A 25,626-nucleotide genomic window follows, 5' to 3' on the forward strand; every position below is an offset into this window, starting at 1 on the left:
TGTATGAGTTTGTATGGGAGCACACTTGTGCATAAACACAACAATTTAGACTATTAAAATATAACAATGCTTTAAATTTCTCTTTGTATAAAACATGCCAAGAAGTAGCATCCTATCTATTTGATGGAATTTAGATTACTACAAATAAGCTAAACTTCCCTCTTCTCTTGCACACCATCACTGGAAAAAAACTTACTATCACTTAAATTGACTGATATTCCAAAAATCAACAGGTAGATGCTAACACATCTTTAGCAAGGAAGAAAGGAAGAAAATTTTACATTTACCTACTGCTACAACTATCTTTACCAAGCCAAAAAGTTCCAGGTGAAATAGGGCTATGAAAGATGCAGTACAGGGGCTCCTGAGTGGCTCAGTCGGTTAAAAATCAAACTTCAGATCACATCATGATCTCACGGTTCACCACTTCAAGCCCTATGTCTGGCTCTGTGCTGACAGCTTGGAGCCTGAAGCCTGCTTCCAATCCTGTCTCCCCCTCTCTCTGCTCTTCCCCCACTTGCGCTGTGACTCTTTCTCACTCTCTCTTAAAAATAAACATTTTAAAATAAAAAAAAAAAGGATGCAGTACAGCTCCAACAATTATCTTGCCTGTTCTATGCACAAATCTGCAGGAAACAATAGTTGAGTTCATTTTTGTATTTTTGCTCATCTGTGAAAATATGGGTAGTGTATTTGATATTCTCTTAAACTCATCCTCCTCTCATGTTCCATTACTTTTATTACCATAGCTTTACTCTTATAGTGGGAACAGTCCCTCGATTCTTTCTAGTTGTTCTTGTTTATCAAGCTCCATCCTGTTTCCCTTTCCTTTCTACCTAACCTTGATTATATGATCAACTATTTATAATACGTCAGACACCCCAAAAGCACCTAACTACTTACATTATTCCTCTAACATTTCCCTTAGCTTCCAATACACAGCCTAACTACTCGTTTTCTCTCTTATTGAGCTTCTCCATTTAGGGATGCCACTTCACCATCATCTCTGTATTCCCTACAAGCTTACTCTCACCTTTACCTTGATTGGGCTCTCAAATGAATTCATAACTCTTTCCTCCTACATACAGAGATTCTTCTAGATTTTCTTCTTTCTCTTCTCAAATTCCCAGCCTCATTCCCACCATTTCATTCTCAGATAATTTACCCAGAGAGATAAGTAATCAAACATAAATTTAATGGCTCTCTTCTTATATCAACATTTTTCTTTATATTCTCTATTTTTTCATTGCCTACTAAGGAAAAGTGGTCCCCACTTTTAAAGCCAATCTTATCCTCTTAAAACATTATCCTTCATACTTTTCATCTTTATCTACATTCTTAATCTGCCTCATCTTCAGTATCTCCTTCTTTACTTGCTTCTTTTCCTCACACTACAAAAATACTCAAGTGTCTTTAAATATGTATACACACACATGTACACATATTATACACACACACATTTAAACTTTCTACTTCTTGGGGGGGGGGAGTTTGTTCTGTTTATCTCCTCCTCTTCCCCTCAAACTTCTAACATTTACTTGATGTATTGTACTTTGAGTTTTATTTCAGCTGTCTGTTGTATTACCTTGTGATTTTTAGCTTACTATAGTGGGTTGAATGGCAACTCCCCTAAAAGATATGCCCACATCTTAATCCCTGGAACCTGCAAATATTACTTTCTATGGAAAATTATGTGATTAAGCTTAGGGTCCTGAGAGAAGGAGCTTAGCCTGGATTACCTAGGTAGGCCCTAAAGTGCAATCACATGTATCCTTATAAGGCAAACAAACATATGAAGAAGATGATATTCAGAAGAGGAGGCAATGTTTTTACAAAATACAGCAACCATTCTTGATTAAAAAAAAAACCTCAATAATGTAGGGATAGATGGAAAATACCTCAAATTTATAAAGGCCATATATGAAAGACCCACAGCTGATATCATCCTCAATGGGGAAAAACCAACAGCCTTTCCCCTATGGTCAGGAACAAGACAAGGATGTCCACTCTCAACATTACTATTTAACATAGTACTGGAAATCTTAGCTTTAGCAATCAGACAACAAAAAGAAATAAAAGGCATCCGAACTGGCAAGGAAGAAGTCAAATTTTCACTACTTGCAGACGACATGATACTCTTATGTAGAAAACCCGAACAACTCCACCAAAAAATTTCTAGAGCTAATATATGAACTCAGCAAAGTCGCAGGATATAAAAGCAACATCCAGAAATCTGTTTCATTTCTATACACCAATAACAAAGCAGCAGAAAAAGAAATCAAGGAATTGATCCCATTTGCAACTTCACCAAAAATAGTAAGATACCTAGGAAAAAACCTAACTAAAGAGATAAAAAATCTGTACTCTGAAAACTATAGAACACTTATGAAAGAAATTGAAGAAGACACAAAGAAATGGAAAAGCATTCCACGCTCGTGGATTGGAGAAGAAACATTGTTAAAATGTCTATACTACCCAAAGCAATCTACACACTTAATGCAATCCTTGTCAAAATACCACCAGCATTTTTCGAAGAGCTAGAACAAACAATCCTAAAATTTGTATGGAATCACAAAAGACCCCAATAGCCAAAGCAAACCTTAAAAAAAATCTAGAGGCATCACAATTCTGGATTTCAAGCTGTATTACAAAGATAAGGTACTGTCACAAAAACAGACACATACACCAATTGAATGGAATAGAAAACCCAGAAATGAACCCACGAATATATAGTCAACTAATCTTCAAAGTAGGAAAGAAAAAAAAAAAAAAAAAACAAAGTAGGAAAGAGTATCCAGTGGAAAAAAGACAGTCTCTTCAATAAACGGTGTTGGGAAAACTAGATGGCAACATGCAGAAGAATGAAACTGGACCGCTTTTTTACACCATACACAAAAATAATTCAAAATGGGTGAAAGACCTAAATATGAGATAGGAAACCATCAAAATACTAGAGGAGAACACAGGCAGAAACCTCTTTGACTTCAATCAGAGCAACTTCTTACCAGGCAAGTCGCTGAAGGCAAAGTAAACAAAAGCAAAGATGAACTATTGGGACCTCATCAAAATAAAAAGCTTCTGCACAGCAAAGGAAACAATCAACAAAACTAAAAGGCAACCTACAGAATAAGAGAAGATATTTGTAATGACATATTTGATAAAGAGTTAGTATCCAAAATCTGTAAAGAATTTATCAAACTCAACACCCAAAAAAATAAATAGCCCAGTTAAAAAATGGGTAGAAGACATAAATAGACACTTTTCCAAAGAAGGCATACAGATGGCTAACTAATACATGAAAAGATGCTCCACATCACTCATCACCAGGGAAATAAACATCAAAACCACAATGAGATACCACCTCACAGATGTCAGAATGGCTAAAATTAACAACACAAGAAACAACAGGTGTTGTTGAGGGTGCAGAGCAAAAGGAATCCTCTTGCACTGTTGGTGGGAATGCAAACTAGTGCAGCCACTCTGGAGAACAGTATAGAGGTTCCTCAAGAAACTAAAAATAGAACTACCCTACAATCCAGCAATTGCACTATTAGGTATTAACCCAAAGGATACAAAAATACAGATTTGAAGGGGTACACGCAACACAATGTTTATAGCAGCATTATCAACAATAGCCAAACTATGGAGAGAGCCCAAATGTCCAGACTGATGAGTGGACAAGAAGATATAGTATATATGTACAAATATGTAATTTAGCCATCAAAAAGAATGAAATCTTGCCATTTGCAATGATGTGGATAGAGCTAGAATATATTATGCTGAGCAAAATAAGTCAATCAGAGAAAGACAAATACCATATGATTTCTTTCACTCATACGTGGAATTTAAGAAACAAACCAGATGAACATATGGGAAGGAGGGGGAAGAGAAGAGAGGGAAACAAACTACAAGAGAATCTTAATGATAAAGAACAAACTGTGGGTTGATGGAGGGAGGAGGATGGGAGATGGGCTAGGCAGGATGATGGGTACTAAGGAGAACACTTGTGATGAGCACTGGGTGCTGTATATAAGTGATGAAACAATGAATTCTATTCCTGAAACCAATATTGCACTGTATGTTAACTACCTAAAATTTAAATTAAAATAAAATAAATACAGGGACGATAAAAAATAATGGTATTACTTAATGGAATTAAAAAACAATCATTATATATGCATGTTTATAATATATTATTTTTTATTTTTTACTTTTTGTTTTATTGGAAAGATTATATGCACAAAGTCCAATAAAAATAAAACTTTTTTGTCAAAAAATTATGTGATAGTGGCAATGAACAGGATATTTTACTTTAAATTTTTTTGAATGTTATACAATTATTCTAGCAATGGGTTCAAATTGAAAAACCATTTGAAGAAAAATAGAGACAGAATTATTGAACAAAAGTGACAAAAGTATTTATATAGAATACCTATAATTTGACCTATTAATTCACAGACAAAAGATCTGAAAATATAGGCTCCAACTGTTAATGTTTACCAGCATTTGAAGCTTACGCTTTTTATTCTACACAGTTCTTAACATTGTGTATTTCTTTACAAAGAAGTTTTACACCTCAAAAAAATCATTTTAAATGTTTTAAGGATCAAAAAGATAAACATAAGCAAAAAATTTAATCTTCAAATTTTGGAGAATCTTGTGCCCATATTAAAGGCTCAAAATTCAGGAAAAAAATAGTAGCTTTGAAAAGAGTAATGGACATCCCAATAATTACAGACTGGAATCTCTGACTAAAGTCTTAGGTGTAGCCTCAACCTCTCCTCTGAATTTCTGATGCTCGGTAATAACTCCAGAGGATAAACACATCACTAAGGAATATAAATTTAACAAAGAGTGTAACTAGAAATATGTTTCTATTGTGTCCAAAAGAAATTAAATTGCTATATAATAAGTATAATAAATAATACTTTTACCTTTTTGATATAGATCAGACTTATAAATACTACCCGATTTGACTTGTAATGATGAATCTACATTTATAAACAATGGATACACTCAGATTTTGAATATATAAAACTATAAATTATTATAATAATAAAAAAGAAGAAGAAAAGTAGGCAATGTGACCAGGGAGACAGAGTGGTGTGGCCAAAAGCCAAGGAATGCCGATAGCCATCAGGAGATATCAGAGATAACACATTTTCCTTTCAAGCTCCAGAGGGTACAGCCCTGCCAAAACTTTAATTTTGGACTTCTGGTTCCCAGAGTGGAGAGAGAGTAATTTTTTGTTGTCTTAAGCCAGCCAGTTTTTGGTAATTTGCTACAGCAACCCCAGGAACTAACATACCTATTCACCTAAATTCTTTACTTGGACACATTGATTTCATTTTGTTATGTATATCTTCTGATTTAATTCTTTCATAGGTTGTTCTCTAAGGGAATTACTCCCAAATCTACTTTTATAATCTCCCCTGAGTTCCAGATCAAAATGACATTTCCAATCATAATGGCATGCTCCAAGAACCACAAAAGTAATATTTTCTTAAATGTTTCTCTCCATTTGGTAGCTGGACAACCATACACAAACTGTTTCTCCTACTGTACCTTGCATCTCAGTTACTGGCAATCTCATCCTCCTAAGTGACCAAACTAAAAACATTAGTGTCGTCCTCTACTTTTGTCTTTCTTTTATGATTTGTAATGAATCGGTCATTATTAGGTTGCCTCTACTTTGCCAATAACTCTTGTACATTTTTCTTTCAATCCATTTTGACTGTCATGATTTGTCTCCATTACCTGATATCTAGAGTACAATAAAAAAATTCTTTACTAGTTTTCCTACCTTCAGAATCTCCCCTGCTCTATCCTTCAAGTACACATTCACTACAGCAAACTCTGCTCATTTATTCATACTTATCTCTCCAAAGGGAACACTTTCCAGTTGAAAAGTTATCTATCTTGGGGTGCCTGGGTGGCTCAGTCAGTTAAGCATCCAACTTCAGCTCAGGTCATGATCTCACGGCTTGTGGGTTTGAGCCCTGCATCCGGCTCTGTGTTGACAGCTCAGAGCCTGGAGCCTGCTTCGGATTCTGTGTGTGTGTCTCTCTCTCTGCCCCTCCCCCATTCATGCTCTGTCTCTCTCAAAAATAAATGAAAACTTAAAAAAAAATTTTTTAAAGAAAAGTTATCTTTCAAGGAACTCTATAATAAAGAGTATACCTATACTTCTACAATGGAGGAAACCACCTAGGTGGTGTACTTCAATACCATATATGATTAAAATTATTGATGGAATGATGCTATATTTCATGTTCTAACTAAAGATATGTGAGATAGTAGTAGGCAAAGGCAGGAAAGTTTAAGGCCTTCACTACCAGGCTGAATGACTTAAGTTTTTATTCTCTAGTCAGAGAAGCCTCTGGATATTTTTGCGGTAAAAAAAAATTACAAGATGTAAAATACACTTTATTTTTTATTTTTTTTTAATTTTTTTAACGTTTTATTTATTTTTGAGACAGAGAGAGACAGAGCATGAACGGTGGAGGGGCAGAGAGAGAGGGAGGCACAGAATCGGAAGCAGGTTCCAGGCTCTGAGCCATCAGCCCAGAGCCCGACGCGGGGCTCGAACTCACGGAGCGCGAGATCGTGACCTGAGCCGAAGTCGGACGTTTAACCGACTGAGCCACCCAGGCGCCCCTACACTTTAAAAGATTCAATTGAGGGGTGCCCCGGGACGGCTCTTGATTTCCACTCAGGTAATGACCCCAGGGTTTGTGAGATACAGCCCTGCTTCGGGTTCTGTGCTGACAGCGTGGAGCCTGCTTAAGATTCTGTCTCTCCTTCTCTCTGCCCCTTCCCTGCTTGGTCTCTCTCTCTCTCTCTCTCTCTCTCTCTCTGTCTCTCTCAAATAAATGAATTTAAAAAGAAAAGATAACACAAAGAAAAAAGAAAAGATTATTTATACGCTAACAAAAAGTTATTAAAGAAAACAAATATGCTTAAATAATATCAATGACTTACTTCACTGGAAGAATTTAAACAATCTTCTCCCGACTGTGGAAGGCTGGGGCTGAAGGCCATGAGGTCGGTCTTGGGCGGACCCTCCCCAGAGCACACCCTCTGCCGCCTCTGCTGCGAGTACGACCAGCTCCCCACCGCGCTGGAACACACCAGCGTGGGCTTCCCCGGCCCGCACGCGCCCTCGCTGGGCGGCGCCGAGCACCGCAGCGCCACGTACAGCAGCAGCGTGAGCACCAGCAGGCTGGACACCGCGCAGATGGCGATGATCAGGTACACGTTGACATCTACCAGCGCCGTCTCCGCGCCGGCGGCGCCCGCCAACACCCGCGACGAGGCCTTGGGCGCCTGGCCGCTCTCCACCAGCGACAGCAGCACGGTGGCCGTGGCCGTCAGCGCCGGCTCGCCGTGGTCCCTCACCAGCACCAGCAGGCGCTGGCGCGGCGAGTCCGCCTCGTCCAGGCTGCGCGTCGTGCTGATCTCGCCCGTGTACAGCGCCACGCGGAACGGGCTGCGCGCGCCACCCGCCGCCGGCTGCAGCTCATACGACAGCCACGCGTTGTAGCCCGAGTCGGCGTCCACCGCGCGCACCTTCGCCACCACGTGGCCCGCGCCCACCGACCGCCACACCAGCTCGCTCACGGCGCCGCCCGCGCCGCCCGCCCCAGGCAGCGGCAGCAGCGCGGGCGCGTTGTCGTTCTCGTCCAGCACGAACACCTGCAGCGTCACGTTGCTGCCCAGCGGAGGCACGCCCGCGTCGCGCGCGCTCACTTGGAACTGCAGCAGCTCCAGCTCCTCGTGGTCCAGCGGCTGCAGCGCGTACACCTTGCCGCTCTCCGCGTGCACCGACACGTAGCTCGACAGCGCACGCCCGCCCACCCGCCGCTCCACCAGCGAGTAGGACACCAGCGCGTTCTCCTGCGCGTCCGCGTCCCGCGCGGACACCGTGAAGATGTGGCAGCCGGGAGGGTTGTTCTCCTTCACGAACACCGTGTACTCGGCCTGCGCGAATGTCGGCGCGTTGTCGTTCACGTCGGCCACTTCCACGGACACGCTGGCCGTGGCCGACAGCGAAGGCGAGCCCCCGTCCCGTGCTGTCACTACTAGAGCATAGTCCGCCACGCTCTCGCGGTCCAGGGCGCTGTCCAGCACCAGCGAATAGTAATTCTTGAAGGTGGACACCAGCTTGAAGGGGACATGGGGTGTTAGTGAGCAGGTCACCTGCCCGTTGGCGCCAGAGTCACGGTCGGACACGCTGATCAAGGCGATGACAGTGCCCACCTGAACATCCTCTCTCACCGGGGGAGACAACGAAGTAATCATTACCTCAGGGGTATTGTCATTCAGGTCCAGAACTTCCACTAGGACTGTGCAGTGACCTGCCATGGAAGGAATCCCTTTATCAATGGCGTTAACCTGAATTTCATACTCATTATTCTCTTCAAAATCCAATATCCCATAAATTCTGATTTCACCTGTTTCTGCATTTATTGAAAACATGCATTTCTCACTCACTGGCAAAATCAGTCTGATTGCATAGGAAATTTCTCTATTGACCCCTTCGTCTAGATCAGAAGCATTTAATTGAATCACTCTCGTGCCGTTTGGGACATTTTCAAACAGCACTACTCTATAGCCAGGCTTATCAAACTCCGGAGCGTTGTCATTCACATCCAGGATGCTTATTTTAATCTGAACAGATCCTGTTAGCTCGGGTTTACCGCCATCCTGGGAGGTCAGCAATATATTAAGTTCTGGCGTCTCCTCTCTATCCAATGACTTCCGTAGAACTAGTTCAGGCAATATACTTTTATCGTTTTTCGTTATTAATTTAAGAGTAAAATACTCATTTGTACCTAACCTATAGGTCAGAAGAGAGTTTACGCCGATGTCCGCATCGGAAGCGCCCTCTAGAGGAAAATGAGAATCCAGAGGTGCAGATTCAGAGATAAGTACCTTTTGTTCTACTTCTCTGAACACCGGCGGGTTATCATTAATGTCTTTCACCTCCACCTCCACATGGAAAACCTGCAGCGGCCTGTCCACGATCACCTCCAGGTGGATGCTACACTCGGTACTCCTCCCACAGAGCTCCTCTCGGTCGATCCGAGAATTCACAAACAAAATGCCATTCTGCAGATTTACCTCCAGAAGGTCTCGGCGGCCTTTGGACGCCACACGGAAAAAGCGCGGTACGAGCTCCGCTAGTTCCAGCCCCAGGTCTTGCGCGATGCGGCCCACGAAAGTGCCGTGTTTGGCCTCCTCCTGGACCGAGTAGTGGACCTGGCCGCTCCCAGATTTCCCAGCTGCAAGGAGCAGAAGCGCCAGGAGCAATCGCCGGGCTCCTGGGCCTCCTCTCCAGGAAAACACCATTGTAGTTAACGAGATCTCTGAGATGGGACTGTTAGTTTTAAGGGATTGCTCGCCTGGGAACCTTTGTGAGCAGTCTTCCTTTCCGTAGGTATAGGTTTGATAAAATTTACCCAGCGTTCCGGTCAATATGGAGTCGATCCTATTCTGCCAGTGGTTGGAAGCTGAACGCGAGACAAAGTTTTCCTTTTCCACCTTCTGAGTGTACAGCGACATCATGTGACTGATTATGTAAGTACAAGAAAGATCCTGAGGTTCTTTTTGGTTTAGCCACTTCCCAGGGACACTAAGTTTTTTGACTTTTGGATATTTTCATGGATCGTTTGTAAATGACTATTTATTTAATGTATATGATAGAAGTAACAAAGCACAATCATTTCCATTATTCTTCAGATTATTAAATATTCTGCTTCAAAGTCTATCATAAAATAGCCATAAAAAGCTACTCTTTGCCTATCACGGAGAACAAAACAAAGAATAATATACATCACCCTCGACTTTACTTTGCTTACAATTCCCACTTGTAGTGCCTTTTATCCTTCACAAGCACTTAATTGTAGGACTTTAGGGAAAACTCAAGGATCCCTCATTTAGTAAAGAAAAAGAAACTAAGATATGTCTATTAACTGAATATTTCATTCATATAAATTATTTTATTCATACTTCTGGTAGATATGAGAATTCAACATAAATATGAAGCATGTCATTGTTCTGGCCCCTTGATACTCAAATGTGATGACTTTTCATACAACTGCTCTCATTCCCATAACATGTTAAAATGAGGCTTGGGTACAGATCCAGTGAAGTTTTATTCTAGCAGGAGGAAAGCATTTTCCTGTAAAATGTTGAATCAAAGCCTCCAAATTTCACAATTGTCTAAAGTAGAGGTGGAGCCCTAATATGAAAAGAACTGGTGAGATGTTTTGGAGCCCAGTCTCAGTAACTAAAATCAAAAGAATATCAACTTTACAATGAACTTCTGGTTTCCCTTTAAAAATTTTCCCATCAGGCCAGTTAGTAGTCACTCAAAATATGCTTCTCTTCAGAAAGTCAGAATGGTGACTACGATTGTAAGGGAGAAAGAAAGGACTTTTCATAATCTGATTAATTAAATCAAGAGCACCTTTAAGGGAAAACACAACACAGATAAGATCCTACAGCTAGTTGTGAGCAATTAAATACAGAGTGTATAAGCTCATTAAAATTCAAGTCAAAATCTTTAAAGTCAATGATCAGTCACCATTCCTTTTACATATAATAACAAAAGGAACTGAGATAAGAAATATTTATTGAACCAGGAAAAAAATAATCAATAATGGTTCTACAAGTATAAGATAACTTAAATCAACTATAAAACTGGCTCTTAATTAACCAAAAAAAATTTTTTTGATGCTATTGGACTATTTAAATTGTCTAATATCACTACCATGCTTCTTCATTTTCTATCTCTCATTTTCAAAAATAGTCAATGTACAATGATTGCTAAGAAACTTTACTGAAAAAGTAGTGTGTTATGTAGTCCTTACACACCATTAGACATAATTAAATTACTAAAAAGATAGGAACATATAAAATTAGCTTAATACTTAAACAACTAAACTAGAAAATGGTTGAAATTATAATTTTACACCACTGAATGTAATCTTGAAATTAAGAATAAGTATAAAAGACACAAAACTTGTAGAACATAGTCCATGTAATTTGGAATTATCTAAAAATGTGCATCAACTATTTTTGTACTATAAAAGTAATAATTTACAAAAACTTAACATATACTTAAATCATTCTAATATCTTTGTTTCTTAAATTTAAATGACCTTGAGTCATTCTAAGAACTTCATTTGGAGATGGATAATAATGTGTGCCCTACATTCACATTTATTATATTTACAAAGTTGCATAAATGATACAATGGCTTAATCTTTTAAGTCTGAGACATTTTATATTTTATTTTAATTACCTACTATAAAATAAAGAAATTTTAACCTATAATTTTAAAGGGAGAACAGCCACATATTAATTTCATTAAATTCTCAAAGAGATCAGTAATTGTGCCACCCTGCATATAGCTAAGGATCACTGAATTAGAGGAATGACCTAGAGGTAAACAACCTTTGATAGAATCATCAGATGTGATTATATCACATAGAAAGAAAATTTTACAAGCACTAGAGAAAGCATTTAAAGACAGGACATTTAAAATGTGAGAGGAGTCAAAATGGTAATTTTCATTTCACTTTAATAGACTTAACATTTTCCTTTCTATATGAATTCACAAAGCTTAGAAAAGACTGCCAACTAGCATATATTGCAGATATTATAGCCCTATGTGTATGTCTCCAGCAAGTTTGAAGACTTAGTTGAGTAATATGAATAACTTTATTTGCCTAGTAAACTTTGCAAGCATAAATATGGGAGTTCTGTTTGAGTGTGTTGTAGATAAATCTGTGCCCATTACAGGTTTAAAAAAAAATCAACAGGGGTGCCTGTGTGGCTCAGTGGGTTAAGCAGAAGACTTCAGCTCAGGTCATGATCTTGCATTCCTCGAGCCCTGTGTGGGGCTCTTGTGCTGACAGCTCAGAGCCTGGAGCCTGCTCCGGATTCTGTGTCTCCGTGTCTCTCTGCCTCTACCCCCTCACACTCTGTCTCTCAAAATAATAATAATAATAATAATAATAATAATAATAATAATAAATAAACATTAAAAACTTAAAAAATAAATCAACAGAACCTTTAATTACATTATTTCAATGAAAACAGCATACAAAAATGCAAGACTAATTTTTAACTGCAAATAATATGAGAACAGGTTTTAACTTATCAGTTGAGGCAAAACTAAAGATTATTTAATGGACAATAAATGTATGATCTATGTTTAATGCCACAGAAAAAGAAAGGTAAATCTTTTCAGACTTAATGTTCAATCTTTGACACAAGGCTGAACTGAGAAAACTCAAGCAACCTAATAATGTGAAAATATAAAAGTAAAAGGCTGTGTTAAAAGACAAAGAGGATGAGTAAATTGAAATGATCCACAGTGATTATCTACATTAGTGAGGATTAGAGATGAAATGAAGTGGTCTAGGTAGGTCATTGAAAATTAGAAATTGTTGGCACAAAAACAGACACTCAGATCAATGGAACAGAATAGAGAACCCAGAAATAGACCCACAAAAGTATGGCCAACTAATCTCTGACAAAGCAGGAAAGAATAGCGAATGGAACGAAGACAGTCTCTTCAGCAAGTGGTGCTGGGAAAACTGAAGAGTGACACAGAGAAAAATAAATCTGGACCACTTTCTTACACCATACACAAAAATAAACTCAAAATGGATGAAAGACTTAAATGTAAGACAGAAAGCCATCAAAATCTTCGAGGAAAAAGCAGGCAAAAACCTCTTTGACCTTGGCCACAGCAACTTCTTACTCAGCATGTCTCCAGAGGCAACGGAAACAAAAACAAAAATGAACCATTAGGACCTCATCAAAATAAAAAGCTTCTGCACAGTGAAGAAAACAATCAGCAAAACTAAAAGGCAATCGATAGAATGGGAGAAAATATTTGCAAACAACATATCAGATAAAGGGTTAGTAACCAAAATCTATAAAGAATTTATCATACTCAACATCCAAAAAACAAATAATCCAGTGAAGAAATGGGCAAAAGACATGAACAGACACTTCTCCAAAGAAGACATCCAGATGGCCAACTGACACATGAAAAAATGCTCAACATCACTCATCATCAGGGAAATACAAATCAAAACCACAATGAGATACCACCTCACACCTGTCAGAATGGTTAACACATTAACAACTCAGGCAACAACAGATGTTGGCAAAGATGCAGAAAAAGAGGATCTCTTTCGCACTGCTGGTGGGAATGCAAAATGGCACAGCCAATGTGGGAAACAGTATGGAGGTTCCTCAAAAAATTAAAAATAGAACTACCCCATGACCCAGCAATTGCACTACTAGGTATTTATCCAAGGGATACATGTATGCTGTTTCAAAGGGGCACATGCACCCCAATGTTGATAGCAGCACAATTGCCAATAGCCAAAATATGGAAAGAGCCCAAATGTCCATAGACAGATGAATAGATAAAGAAGATGTGGTATATATATATACAATGGAGTATTACTCGGCAGTCAAAAAGAATGAAATCTTGCCATTTACAACTACATGGATGTAACTAGAGGGTATTATGCTAAGCGAAATTAGAGAAAGACAAATATCATATGGCTTTACTCATATGAGAATTTTAAGATACAAAACATGAACGTAAGGGAAGGGAAGCAAAAGTAATATAAAAGCAGAGAGAGGAACAAAACATAAGAGACTCTTAAATATGGAGAACAAACAGAGGGTTACTGGAGGGGTTGTGGGAAGGGGGGTGGGCTGAATGGGTAAGGGGCATTAAGGAATCTATTCCTGAAATCACTGTTGCACTATAAGCTAACTAACTTGTATGTAAATTTAAAAAATTAATTAAAAAAAGAAAATTAGAAATTGTTGCTCATAAAGTGATGAGAGGAGAAACATCTTCTTTCACTATTTTATACCAAAACATTAGGAGAAATGGGACATTTATTGGCTAAAAACCTGATTCTTCTCATGATTAAAATTGGATTTTTATCCCATTTGACATTTCACTAAAGGAAATTGTTCTTTAAAAACTTCATACTCATTTAAAACATTAATACTCAAAACAGAGTATTCATTAAATTTTTCTATGAAATAAACTGGATTTTTCAAATTTAACATAGACTTCAAAAGAAGAGGAATCTATAGAACTCACCTGCCCAGGATGATTTGATCCTGCCTCTTGCCTTTGCCCTTCGACTTCTCTATCCAGGCCTGGAGGAAGGCTGGGGCTAAAAGCCATGAGGTCGGTCTTGGGCGGACCCTCCCCAGAGCACACCCTCTGCCGCCTCTGCTGCGAGTACGACCAGCTCCCCACCGCGCTGGAACACACCAGCGTGGGCTTCCCCGGCCCGCACGCGCCCTCGCTGGGCGGCGCCGAGCACCGCAGCGCCACGTACAGCAGCAGCGTGAGCACCAGCAGGCTGGACACCGCGCAGATGGCGATGATCAGGTACACGTTGACATCCACCAGCGCCGTCTCCGCGCCGGCGGCGCCCGCCAACACCCGCGACGAGGCCTTGGGCGCCTGGCCGCTCTCCACCAGCGACAGCAGCACGGTGGCCGTGGCCGTCAGCGCCGGCTCGCCGTGGTCCCTCACCAGCACCAGCAGGCGCTGGCGCGGCGAGTCCGCCTCGTCCAGGCTGCGCGTCGTGCTGATCTCGCCCGTGTACAGCGCCACGCGGAACGGGCTGCGCGCGCCACCCGCCGCCGGCTGCAGCTCGTACGACAGCCACGCGTTGTAGCCCGAGTCGGCGTCCACCGCGCGCACCTTCGCCACCACGTGGCCCGCGCCCACCGACCGCCACACCAGCTCGCTCACGGCGCCGCCCGCGCCGCCCGCCCCAGGCAGCGGCAGCAGCGCGGGCGCGTTGTCGTTCTCGTCCAGCACGAACACCTGCAGCGTCACGTTGCTGCCCAGCGGAGGCACGCCCGCGTCGCGCGCGCTCACTTGGAACTGCAGCAGCTCCAGCTCCTCGTGGTCCAGCGGCTGCAGCGCGTACACCTTGCCGCTCTCCGCGTGCACCGACACGTAGCTCGACAGCGCACGCTCGCCCACCCGCCGCTCCACCAGCGAGTAGGACACCAGCGCGTTCTCCTGCGCGTCCGCGTCCCGCGCGGACACCGTGAAGATGTGGCAGCCGGGAGGGTTGTTCTCCTTCACGAACACCGTGTACTCGGCCTGCGCGAATGCCGGCGCGTTGTCGTTCACGTCGGCCACTTCCACGGACACGCTGGCCGTGGCCGACAGCGAAGGCGAGCCCCCGTCCCGTGCTGTCACTACTAGAGCATAGTCCGCCACGCTCTCGCGGTCCAGGGCGCTGTCCAGCACTAGTGAATAATAGTTCTTGAACGTCGACACGATCTTGAAAGGTACGTTGGGCGTTAGAGAACAGATCACTTGTCCGTTGGCACCGGAGTCACGGTCGGATACACTGATCAGCGCAATGACCGTGCTGGGCTGAGTGTCCTCTCGTACAGGGAGAGACAGGGAAGTCAAGGTGACTTCAGGGGCATTATCATTGGCGTCTAAGATCTCTACCCAGACTGTACAGTGACTTGCCATTGGGGGATTCCCTTTATCTGTAGCCTGTACTTCAATTTCATAAAACTTGTTTTCTTCATAATCTAAAGTTCCATTGACCCTCACTTCTCCGCTATTTTCATCTAGTGTAAATAAGAGTTTTCCATTGGGTTTAACTGACATCAAGGAGTATGTTACCTCTCCATTCACTCCTTCATCTCTATCTGTGGCGTTTAGCTTTATCACAAAAGTTTCTTTAGCTGCGTTTTCCATCAATCTCACCTTGTATTCTGATTGCTCAAATTCTGGATCATTGTCGTTAACATCCAAGACGTGGATGAAAAGCTGAACGGTGCCAGTGAGCTCTGGTTTTCCCCCGTCTGCAGCTGTCAGTAGCAAATTAAGTTCTGGAGTTTTCTCTCGATCCAGATATTTCTTTAATGTAAGCGACAGTCTTTTAGTCTGCTTACTATGTGTTGGTAGTTGTAAAGAAAAATACTCATTTTGACTTAGTCTGTAGGTCAATAGAGCATTCTCTCCTATATCTGCATCAGAAGCTCCCTCTAGAGGAAAATGAGAGTCGGGTTGCTTAGATTCAGGAATCAGCAGCTTTTGTTCTCTGAGAAAGAACACCGGTGGATTGTCGTTAATATCCCTTATTTCCACTTCCACATGGAAAACCTGCAGCGGCCTGTCCACGATCACCTCCAGGTAGATGCTGCACACTGCGCTCTGTCCGCACAGCTCCTCCCGGTCGATCCGAGAATTCACAAACAAAATGCCATTCTGCAGATTTACCTCGAGAAGGTCCCCGCGGCCTTTGGACGCCACCCGGAAAAGGCGCGGCACCAGCTCCGCCAGCTCCAGCCCTAGGTCCTGGGCAATTCGGCCCACGAAAGTGCCGTGTTTGGCCTCTTCCTGAACCGAGTAGTGGACCTGGCCGCTCCCAGCTTCCCAGACTGTGAGCAGCAGAAGTGACAGCAGCAGACGCCGAGTGCGCAATCCCCTTCTTTGAGAGTCAAACATCGCATACGACATTGACTTCCAAATTAAGGTTCTCACACTTACAGTACCAGAGACTCCAGTTAAGGGTTAAAAATCTAGCTGAATTTTTGAGAAGTTTCAAAGAATCCTTTAACAGTAGCGTTAGGCATGATGGAGTCGTTTTTGTACGGGGCGTTCCTGGCCGGTCAGACCAACCCTTGAAAGAACTACTTCCACCAAGTAAAGAGCGACACCTTGCGCCTGAATAGTGAGTACTGTACACTACACCATACATTATAGATTTTACTTAAAGAGAAAAATATAATAAACTTCACACGTTTCATATTATTTTACTCCCAAAATAATATTTCCAAAGTGCTTATTTAGGGAACACTCGTATTATAAGTTATATTGAAACCGATGGTATGTGGAAAATGGCATTTTATTCTTAATATGAAATTGAAATTTTTGTTCTTATGTTTGATTTAGAGTTATAAAATTGTTATTTTACTTATCTACATAAATACACACAGAGTTTAATTCTCCAGGTAGCCTTATGAAAAGGTAGGGTTAAACATTTCCTAAAGATACTACTTCTCATATCAAAATGTTATCCAATTTGAATTGCTTTACTTCTAGTCTCTCTTGTTACTTTGGCTGCTAGGAAACTCAAAGACCAATTTGAGATTTTAATAACAACTCTTTAGTCTTTAAGTTCTGCATGTTGTGTTCTTATCTATGTGCACTTGCCTTCTATTCATATCTATTTAATTCCAATTATTTTTGTTATATACATTTGTTTTTGTTACAATCCTATATCCTTTGAAAAACAAAAATATTTTTTCAAATTTAATGTTTAAAACACAATTCATAATGGAAAAGTCTATGGATGTAGATTAAATTATATTTGACACACATGGTTTATCAGGTAAGTTGCATTAACAGTATTATGTGAGGTATCAAAAATTATGTGAGGAATCAAAATGTGAGGTATCAAAACCTTTATGTTAATGATATAGAAGGTGTCTTTCAATTATAAAATAAATTTTATTATAATTCAATGAAATAAATAAAAAACACCATGAAAATGTGTGTGCCATGTTGGTATTTCCAAGTCACCAACATTGGTTTATGTATATCTGTCAAGATATATACATGAAAATAGCTGACCTGCTCCTTGTTGAAACAATTCTGGGTTTGGGATCATAAGTTCATCCATAACAAGGGAAATAATTTCTAATTAACTCCTGTAAGTACCTAATACTGTGCTAAATATATATGGAGAAAATAACCAAACAATTCAACCAAATGACAAATGACTTTACTGTTTGTGTAAATTCAATTTCATAAAACACCAAGTAGAAAATGGGAATTGTTGATACAAGTTTTCATTGCATGAAGATGTAATTTGGTTATGTGTCTTCTGTCTTTTCATATAGACTTGGAATTAAAGGAGTCAAAAGAGAATATAATGGAAGTTTTAAAGTAGAAAGTTATTTAGAATAAAGATCATTATAGCTTGAGTATTTTGTTGTAGGATTTAATTTTTTTTTAATGTTTATTTTTGAGAGAGAGGATGACACAGAATCTGAACCAAGCTCCAGGCTCTGAGCTGTTAGCACACAGCCTGACATGAGGCGTGAACCCGCAAACTGTGAGATCATGACCTGAGCCAAAGTTGGATGCTTAACTGACTGAGCAACCCGGGCACCGCTTGTTGTATGATTTTGCTGATTCATCTCTGATTTAAAAATATTTAAAAAGAGGTTAGAGAAGGAAGGAGCCAAAACACAAGAGATTCTTAAAAACTGAAAACAAACTGAGGGTTTATGGGGGGTGGGAGATGGGTATTGAGGAGGGCACCTGTTGGTATGAGCACTGGGTGTTGTATGGAAACCAATTTAACAATAAATTTCATATTTAAATAAATAAATAAATAAATAAATAATACCTTTTGAAATGTTGCAACAGGCCCATATCTAAAAAATAATAATAAATAAATAATAAATAAAAATATTTAAATGGCATACAAAAATTACTAGTACATGTATATGTATGTTAGTATTTTTCTTTATCTTGAACACACACACACACATATATATACACTATGGCTGATATTATCATCCTGTTAGAACTCTTAGTAAATGCAAAATTCCTTCTTAAGAAACTAATAAAGCAGGTTTTGTATGGAAACCAATTTGACAATAAATTTCATATTTAAAAAATGACAAAAAATCAAAAATTAGTAAAGCAGACTCTTCACTTTTTATAACACTGAATTTTCTTATGCATGTGTGAAGCAATCAGTTATAAGGGCCTCTAATCAAAATATAACATTAGACTACATTAACAGTAGATTTAACATGCTATCCGAAACATGTTAGATTTATTTTGGAGAAAAAGGAAGCAAGAGATCTCCAATCATTTCATTACAGAAATTGGGGATTGCAACGTTACATGCAATATGGAGTCCTGAAAGGTAGATAAAGAGATAAACATCAGAAAGGTTACCCAAGCTAGATAATATTACATGTTTGAATTAAAACCAGATGTCATTTTACCAATTACTCTCCAGTAATATGGTAGTGGGTTTTTTTTTTTTTTTGAGTTTCTGAAAGGATGTAAGATGAACACCAAGTCACAAAAGAGTTTGATATAGGGCTGCCTGGGTATCTCAATCAGTTAAGCATCCAAGTCTTAATTTCAACTCAGGTCATGATCTCATGGTTGTAAAATCGTGTCCCATGTCAGGCTCTGCACTGACAGTGCGGAGCCTACTTGGGATTCTCTCTCTCCCTCTCTCTCTGCCCCCCCCCCCCACTCACTCTCTTTCTCTAAAAATAAACACTTTTTAAAAAGAGTTGATGTGTTGTATAAACCAATGACCCATCTTTTGCATTTTGGCTGTGATCGTTCAGGTATCACCATCTCAACTAGCTCATATAAAAGAGATCATACTATCTTTGAATTCATCTTTGAGGATGGGCTCAAGATCTGGCAATAAGCTAATGTCAAGAAGTTCATATCAATATTGTTCTTAACATTGATTCAGTAAAATTGATTGAAAGGAACTTTGTGCCTGACCTTTACTAAACCAATCTGATTAGTATTAAGTTTCAACTGTAGGTCCTGCTAGCCATATATTAGAGTGCATGATTTAATGTTCTTCTAGTCTTCATAATCCACTAATATAGCATAACAAGTCTGGTAACATTATTATTGAAAACATAAAACAGAGAAACTAATCTTGAAACATACTTAGAAACCCAGGAGGTTCTTAAAAATCAATGGATTAGAAGTAGTAGTCAACATTGTATTATCAAAATTATAGGATATACTCATTGATGTTCACTGTTTGCTATCATTGCTCATTAAAGTATACACAGTTATTTGATCACAGATCATTTGTTCAGTGAGCACAAATCTTACAGATAACAAGACTGAATTCTGAAAAACCTACACACATTCAAAGATTTTCAGGGCAATATACACCTTAAAGCTGTTACTGAAGTATGACATTTTGGAAACACTTATTGAATCCTTTGTGGACGTTCAGGATCCTGGAAATAATCATATTATCACTTATATTTGTCCAAAACATCCTTATTCATAGCATGAAAAGGTCAGGGTCATTTTCATATTTGTCATTTGGCTTTAGTGTTTTGCTAGAACATTGCAGATCAGAATCTTATGGATTTTCTCACATATTAAATAATTCTTATTTATATTACTTCCAAAAATATATATATAGTCTTTACAATGGCAATTCTTCATTATCTACTGATTGAATAATATAAATACCTATCCCAATGTGGCATGAAGACATGATAATGTGATCACAAACTCTTCTGAGAAAAAAATCACTTAACATTAAAAAACTCAATTCTGATCTCAATTATGACATTCTACAAAATTAAATATGACAATAATCATGAAGGCTTTTTCTTAAGCAAAACAGAAAGAAGGATTCACTTGTAAACAGTTTGTGCTTGACCTTCCGAGCCAAAACTATGCCTGATCAAAGAAAAGATTTACTGTAGTAAGCTCTATGGTGAATAAAAGAATGGCTCTGGAATCAAAAGATATGCATTTGAGTTTTAACTTTATCATGTGCTAGCAGAATGGCAGTAGACAAGCTACACAAATATCTTCCCATTGCTTAGTTCATCTTTAAAATTCAGGTAGTCACGTGTACTTTACAAGTTGTTATAAAGATGAAATAAAATTATATATTTTAAGTCTTTGCATATTGTCTAATAAACTGAAATAGTTCAAATAGTAGTGGTTTATTTATAGCTAGTGACTTTGTTCTTGTTCTATTTTGTAGCTTTGGAGGAAGAGAATTTCAGTGTGATATACTAGGCCCTGGTTTTTCCTTTTCTGAAGATTTCCTAATGTTCATCTTCATAGAAATCATCTTTTTTTCCTGGGTATAAAATGGTCACTAATGACGTCTCACCATTTCTATTAACTTCACCCTATTCATAACATCATTCTACTCCATATATAAATATATATAACTTATTTTTCACACAATATAGTTAAAAGATCTCTAACTTGTACACTGGAGCAAAAAAATAATAATAATAAACTTTTACATCAGAGATAGAGAGAGAGAGAGGGAGGGACAGAATCTGAAGCAGGCTCCACGATGCCAGAGCAGAGCCTGATGCAGGGCTCAAACTCAGGAAGTGACAGATCATGACCTGAGGTGAGATGGAGTCAGAGGCTTATCCAACGGAGCTACCCAGGCACCCCCTCTGTGATTCTTTAAGCAATTCACATAAATATACCTTTTGGACAAAAAAAAAGTTTGCATCAAATGTATCTACAGTATACAATGTTAAATTGTGAAATGTGATCAACATCATTGTCAAATAGAAGTGCCTTTGTGTATATTCCATGGTTGTTATGCATAAGCTGTTTAAACCAAAGTCATTTCAGTGACCAAGTGGCTTGGGGAACACATGAATCAGTATCACCTTTCCCCATTATGGGAACACTCTCTTAAACTCAAAACACAAAGGAGTGTGATTTTTTCTACCCTACCCTAAAAAATTTCCATACAGCCTCATAATGAGTCCCATGAATGTAAGAAGCATAAATATGATCAAATATAAAATAAATCTTCCAAATAAATGGAAATCAATGAATTAATATGGAGGACAGCAGCAATAGATTCAACAGGCAATTAGCAAAACTGAAATTATATTGAGAAGTAAAGAAAAGGGCACCTGGGTGGCTCAGTTGGTTGAGCAACTGACTTTGGTTCAAGTTATGGTCTTGCCATTTGGTGTTCAGTTCGTTAAGTTCAAGCCCCACATCAGGCTCACTGATGTCAACACAGAGCCCTCTTAGGATCCTCTGTCCCCTTCTGTTTGCCCCTGCCCTGCTTGTGCTCTCTCAAAAACAAACATAAAAAAAAGAATTACATTAAAAATGTAGTTTATCTGAAGCAGCTGAAGACTATGAAGAAAATAAGCTTGAAATTGTGAGAGACTTAAAGACAAAAAAGTAAAGTCCTCTTCAAAGGTAAGGCTGAAACTTCACCCAGTATCTCAAAGAAGCATGCCATTGATGATAAAGAAACGAAATTATTTATAAAAGGAAGCCACCTCAACAGCCCATGCCCATTATTAATAAGCGTATAGTTTATAGAAAAGTAAGGATTTGTAAGCTTTGCCCATATCCTCCATTTCCCATGAGTGATCCTTGCTTTCTTTACAGGAGGATTTAACCTTCATTTATAGAAAGTGTTAGCCATCTGTTTCATTATTGCAATTACTACCACTCTCATTATTTCCAGCAAATAAATAATGTTCCAGGTACATTCATGAAGACTTTAGTGAAAAGTAATGAAAACGGATGGACTTCCAATGTGCTTTAAAATAAACCACCCCAAGGGAAAAAACCAGAAACAAATAAATGAAGTAATAAATTTACAATAATATTGCTGAACATACTATGCAATTGATATCAAAAGGCATAAAATATGTTCCAGAATTACTGTACTTACATCATTCCCGAAAATATCCTGTTGTTCTCCACTATCTCCAGAACTTGAACCGGGAGGAACACAAGGGCTGAAGGCCATGAGGTCGGTCTTGGGCGGACCCTCCCCAGAGCACACCCTCTGCCGCCTCTGCTGCGAGTACGACCAGCTCCCCACCGCGCTGGAACACACCAGCGTGGGCTTCCCCGGCCCGCACGCGCCCTCGCTGGGCGGCGCCGAGCACCGCAGCGCCACGTACAGCAGCAGCGTGAGCACCAGCAGGCTGGACACCGCGCAGATGGCGATGATCAGGTACACGTTGACATCCACCAGCGCCGTCTCCGCGCCGGCGGCGCCCGCCAACACCCGCGACGAGGCCTTGGGCGCCTGGCCGCTCTCCACCAGCGACAGCAGCACGGTGGCCGTGGCCGTCAGCGCCGGCTCGCCGTGGTCCCTCACCAGCACCAGCAGGCGCTGGCGCGGCGAGTCCGCCTCGTCCAGGCTGCGCGTCGTGCTGATCTCGCCCGTGTACAGCGCCACGCGGAACGGGCTGCGCGCGCCACCCGCCGCCGGCTGCAGCTCGTACGACAGCCACGCGTTGTAGCCCGAGTCGGCGTCCACCGCGCGCACCTTCGCCACCACGTGGCCCGCGCCCACCGACCGCCACACCAGCTCGCTCACGGCGCCGCCCGCGCCGCCCGCCCCAGGCAGCGGCAGCAGCGCGGGCGCGTTGTCGTTCTCGTCCAGCACGAACACCTGCAGCGTCACGTTGCTGCCCAGCGGAGGCACGCCCGCGTCGCGCGCGCTCACTTGGAACTGCAGCAGCTCCAGCTCCTCGTGGTCCAGCGGCTGCAGCGCGTACACCTTGCCGCTCTCCGCGTGCACCGACACGTAGCTCGACAGCGCACGCTCGCCCACCCGCCGCTCCACCAGCGAGTAGGACACCAGCGCGTTCTCCTGCGCGTCCGCGTCCCGCGCGGACACCGTGAAGATGTGGCAGCCGGGAGGGTTGTTCTCCTTCACGAACACCGTGTACTCGGCCTGCGCGAATGTCGGCGCGTTGTCGTTCACGTCGGCCACTTCCACGGACACGCTGGCCGTGGCCGACAGCGAAGGCGAGCCCCCGTCCCGTGCTGTCACTACTAGAGCATAGTCCGCCACGCTCTCGCGGTCCAGGGCGCTGTCCAGCACCAGCGAATAGTAATTCTTGAAGGTGGACACCAGCTTGAAGGGGACATGGGGTGTTAGTGAGCAGGTAACTTGCCCGTTGCCACCAGCGTCACGGTCAGTTACACTGATTAGGGCGATGACGGTCCCCAGTGGAGCATCCTCTGGAACAGACAGCGATAGTGAAGTCACTAGCAACTCCGGAGCATTATCGTTAATATCCAAGACTTCTATCAAGACTGTGCAGTGACCAAACATCGGAGGATTTCCTTTGTCAACTGCTTCTATTTGAAGTTTCCATAATTTAGTTTCTTCAAAATCTATTTTTCCGTTTACTTTTATTTCTCCACTATCTGAATCTATGTGAAAAGAGGCTTCTGTATTAGAGGAGACATCAGTTGCAAATGAATAAAGAATGTGACTGTTGGAACCTTCATCCAAATCCGAGGCATTAAGTCTAATAACCAGGGTACCGTTTCTCGAATTCTCCAGTAATTTTACACGATGGACTGCTTTGTCAAATACTGGGGCGTTGTCATTTGCATCCAGCACTGTGATGTGTAACTCTGTGGTACCTGTCAGCTCAGGTTTGCCCCCATCGGTTGCTTTGAGCACCAAGAGAAGCTTTGAAGCGACTTCCCTGTCTAAAGATTTTTTTAGTACTAGTTCGAGCGGTTTTACTTGTTCCTCGTTGGTGGGTACTTCCAGAGAGAAATATTCGTTGGGGCTCAGTTTGTAAGTCAGCAGAGCGTTGGCCCCGATATCTGCATCATATGCGCCCTCTAGTGAAAAATGAGAGTCAAGAGCCCTAGTTTCGGAAATAAACAAATTTTTTTGTGTCGCTGGGAACATTGGCGGGTTGTCGTTAATGTCCTTCACCTCCACCTCCACATGGAAAACCTGCAGCGGCCTGTCCACGATCACCTCCAGGTGGATGCTGCACTCCGCGCTCCGCCCACACAGCTCCTCGCGGTCGATCCGAGAATTCACAAACAAAATACCATTCTGCAGGTTTACCTCCAGAAGATCCCCGCGACCTTTGGACGCCACTCGGAAAAAGCGCGGCACCAGCTCTTCCAGCTCCAGCCCCAGGTCCTGCGCGATGCGGCCCACAAAGGTGCCGTGTTTGGCTTCCTCCGGGACAGAGTAATGGACTTGGCCGCTCTCGGCCTCCGATGCTGCAAGGAGCATAACCGAGAGCAGCAAGCGCTTGACTTCCTGGCCACCTGATCCTGAAGCTAACATCCTGCTCTGTTTCAGGTTAGTAAATCAACGTTTCATGAGAGGAAATGTGTAGTCCTTTTAGATCTTTCTTTTGAGTCTGTTCCTGAGATCTCTACTGGATCTTAACAACATGGGTGTGTATAGTCTTTAAAACACCGGAACAGTGGAGATTCTTTCTGGTCCGTGAATAATGGTAATTTTCTTCTGTTAAAATAATCTTCTTCTTGGAGAACAACGACATCCTGTGGTTCAAAATGGAAGTGCCTTTGTGTTTATACTATTTCTTTCACCTATACTGCTTCTCTCAAAATTCCTTCATATATTGGTCCATGTTTTACTTTGTAGGCTTTTAATTCTTTATTTATACATTCCTTGTGTATGACCACTAGCTCTACAAAGGTAGTTTTTGTCTTACAAGTTAGAATCCTAAGAAGAGTTTTATCTTGGATATAGACATCTAAGAGGACGTACTACTACTGCACTAACTATACATTATCATGTATAATTATCATGTATATAAGCATGAAAAGTCCACATTTCTTGGTTATTAGTGTCGTGTTTTTTAGACTTTTAGAAATTGATTACTTTAGAATGGACTTTTATTAAGTTTACTCCGTTGCTAACACTAATTTCTATTGCTTAATCCTTGTACTATGTTAAATTATTCTAAACATTTAGTTCAGTTGTACACAGAATAATTCAAGATGCAAGTTCTCTAAGTTACCACCTCAATATAATGGTG

The 25,626-nt window shown here is 41.1% G+C and overlaps 1 protein-coding gene across 8 annotated transcripts in view; it reads right to left on the reverse strand.

Annotated features, from left to right (window-relative positions):
* LOC109252181 (protocadherin alpha-C2) overlaps positions 1–25,626 on the reverse strand; it is a 196,283-nt gene that overhangs the window by 119,247 nt on the left and 51,410 nt on the right. For 3 of the 8 annotated variants that reach the window (XM_019424423.2, XM_019424421.2, XM_019424433.2), the window contains exon 1: positions 6,982–9,585. The exons of 4 other annotated variants lie outside the window; for them this stretch is intronic. In XM_019424423.2, the coding sequence (XP_019279968.2) occupies positions 6,982–9,567 (2,586 nt within the window). In that variant the 5' untranslated portion in view covers positions 9,568–9,585. Of the gene's footprint in view, positions 1–6,981; positions 9,586–22,517; positions 25,330–25,626 lie in introns of those variants that run through there. One more of the 8 variants, XM_053907412.1, reaches the window with a different exon arrangement.

This window comes from Panthera pardus, unplaced genomic scaffold, assembly GCF_024362965.1.
Source record: "Panthera pardus isolate Hobbes unplaced genomic scaffold, ASM2436296v1 HiC_scaffold_2, whole genome shotgun sequence".
Lineage (NCBI taxonomy): Eukaryota > Metazoa > Chordata > Mammalia > Carnivora > Felidae > Panthera > Panthera pardus.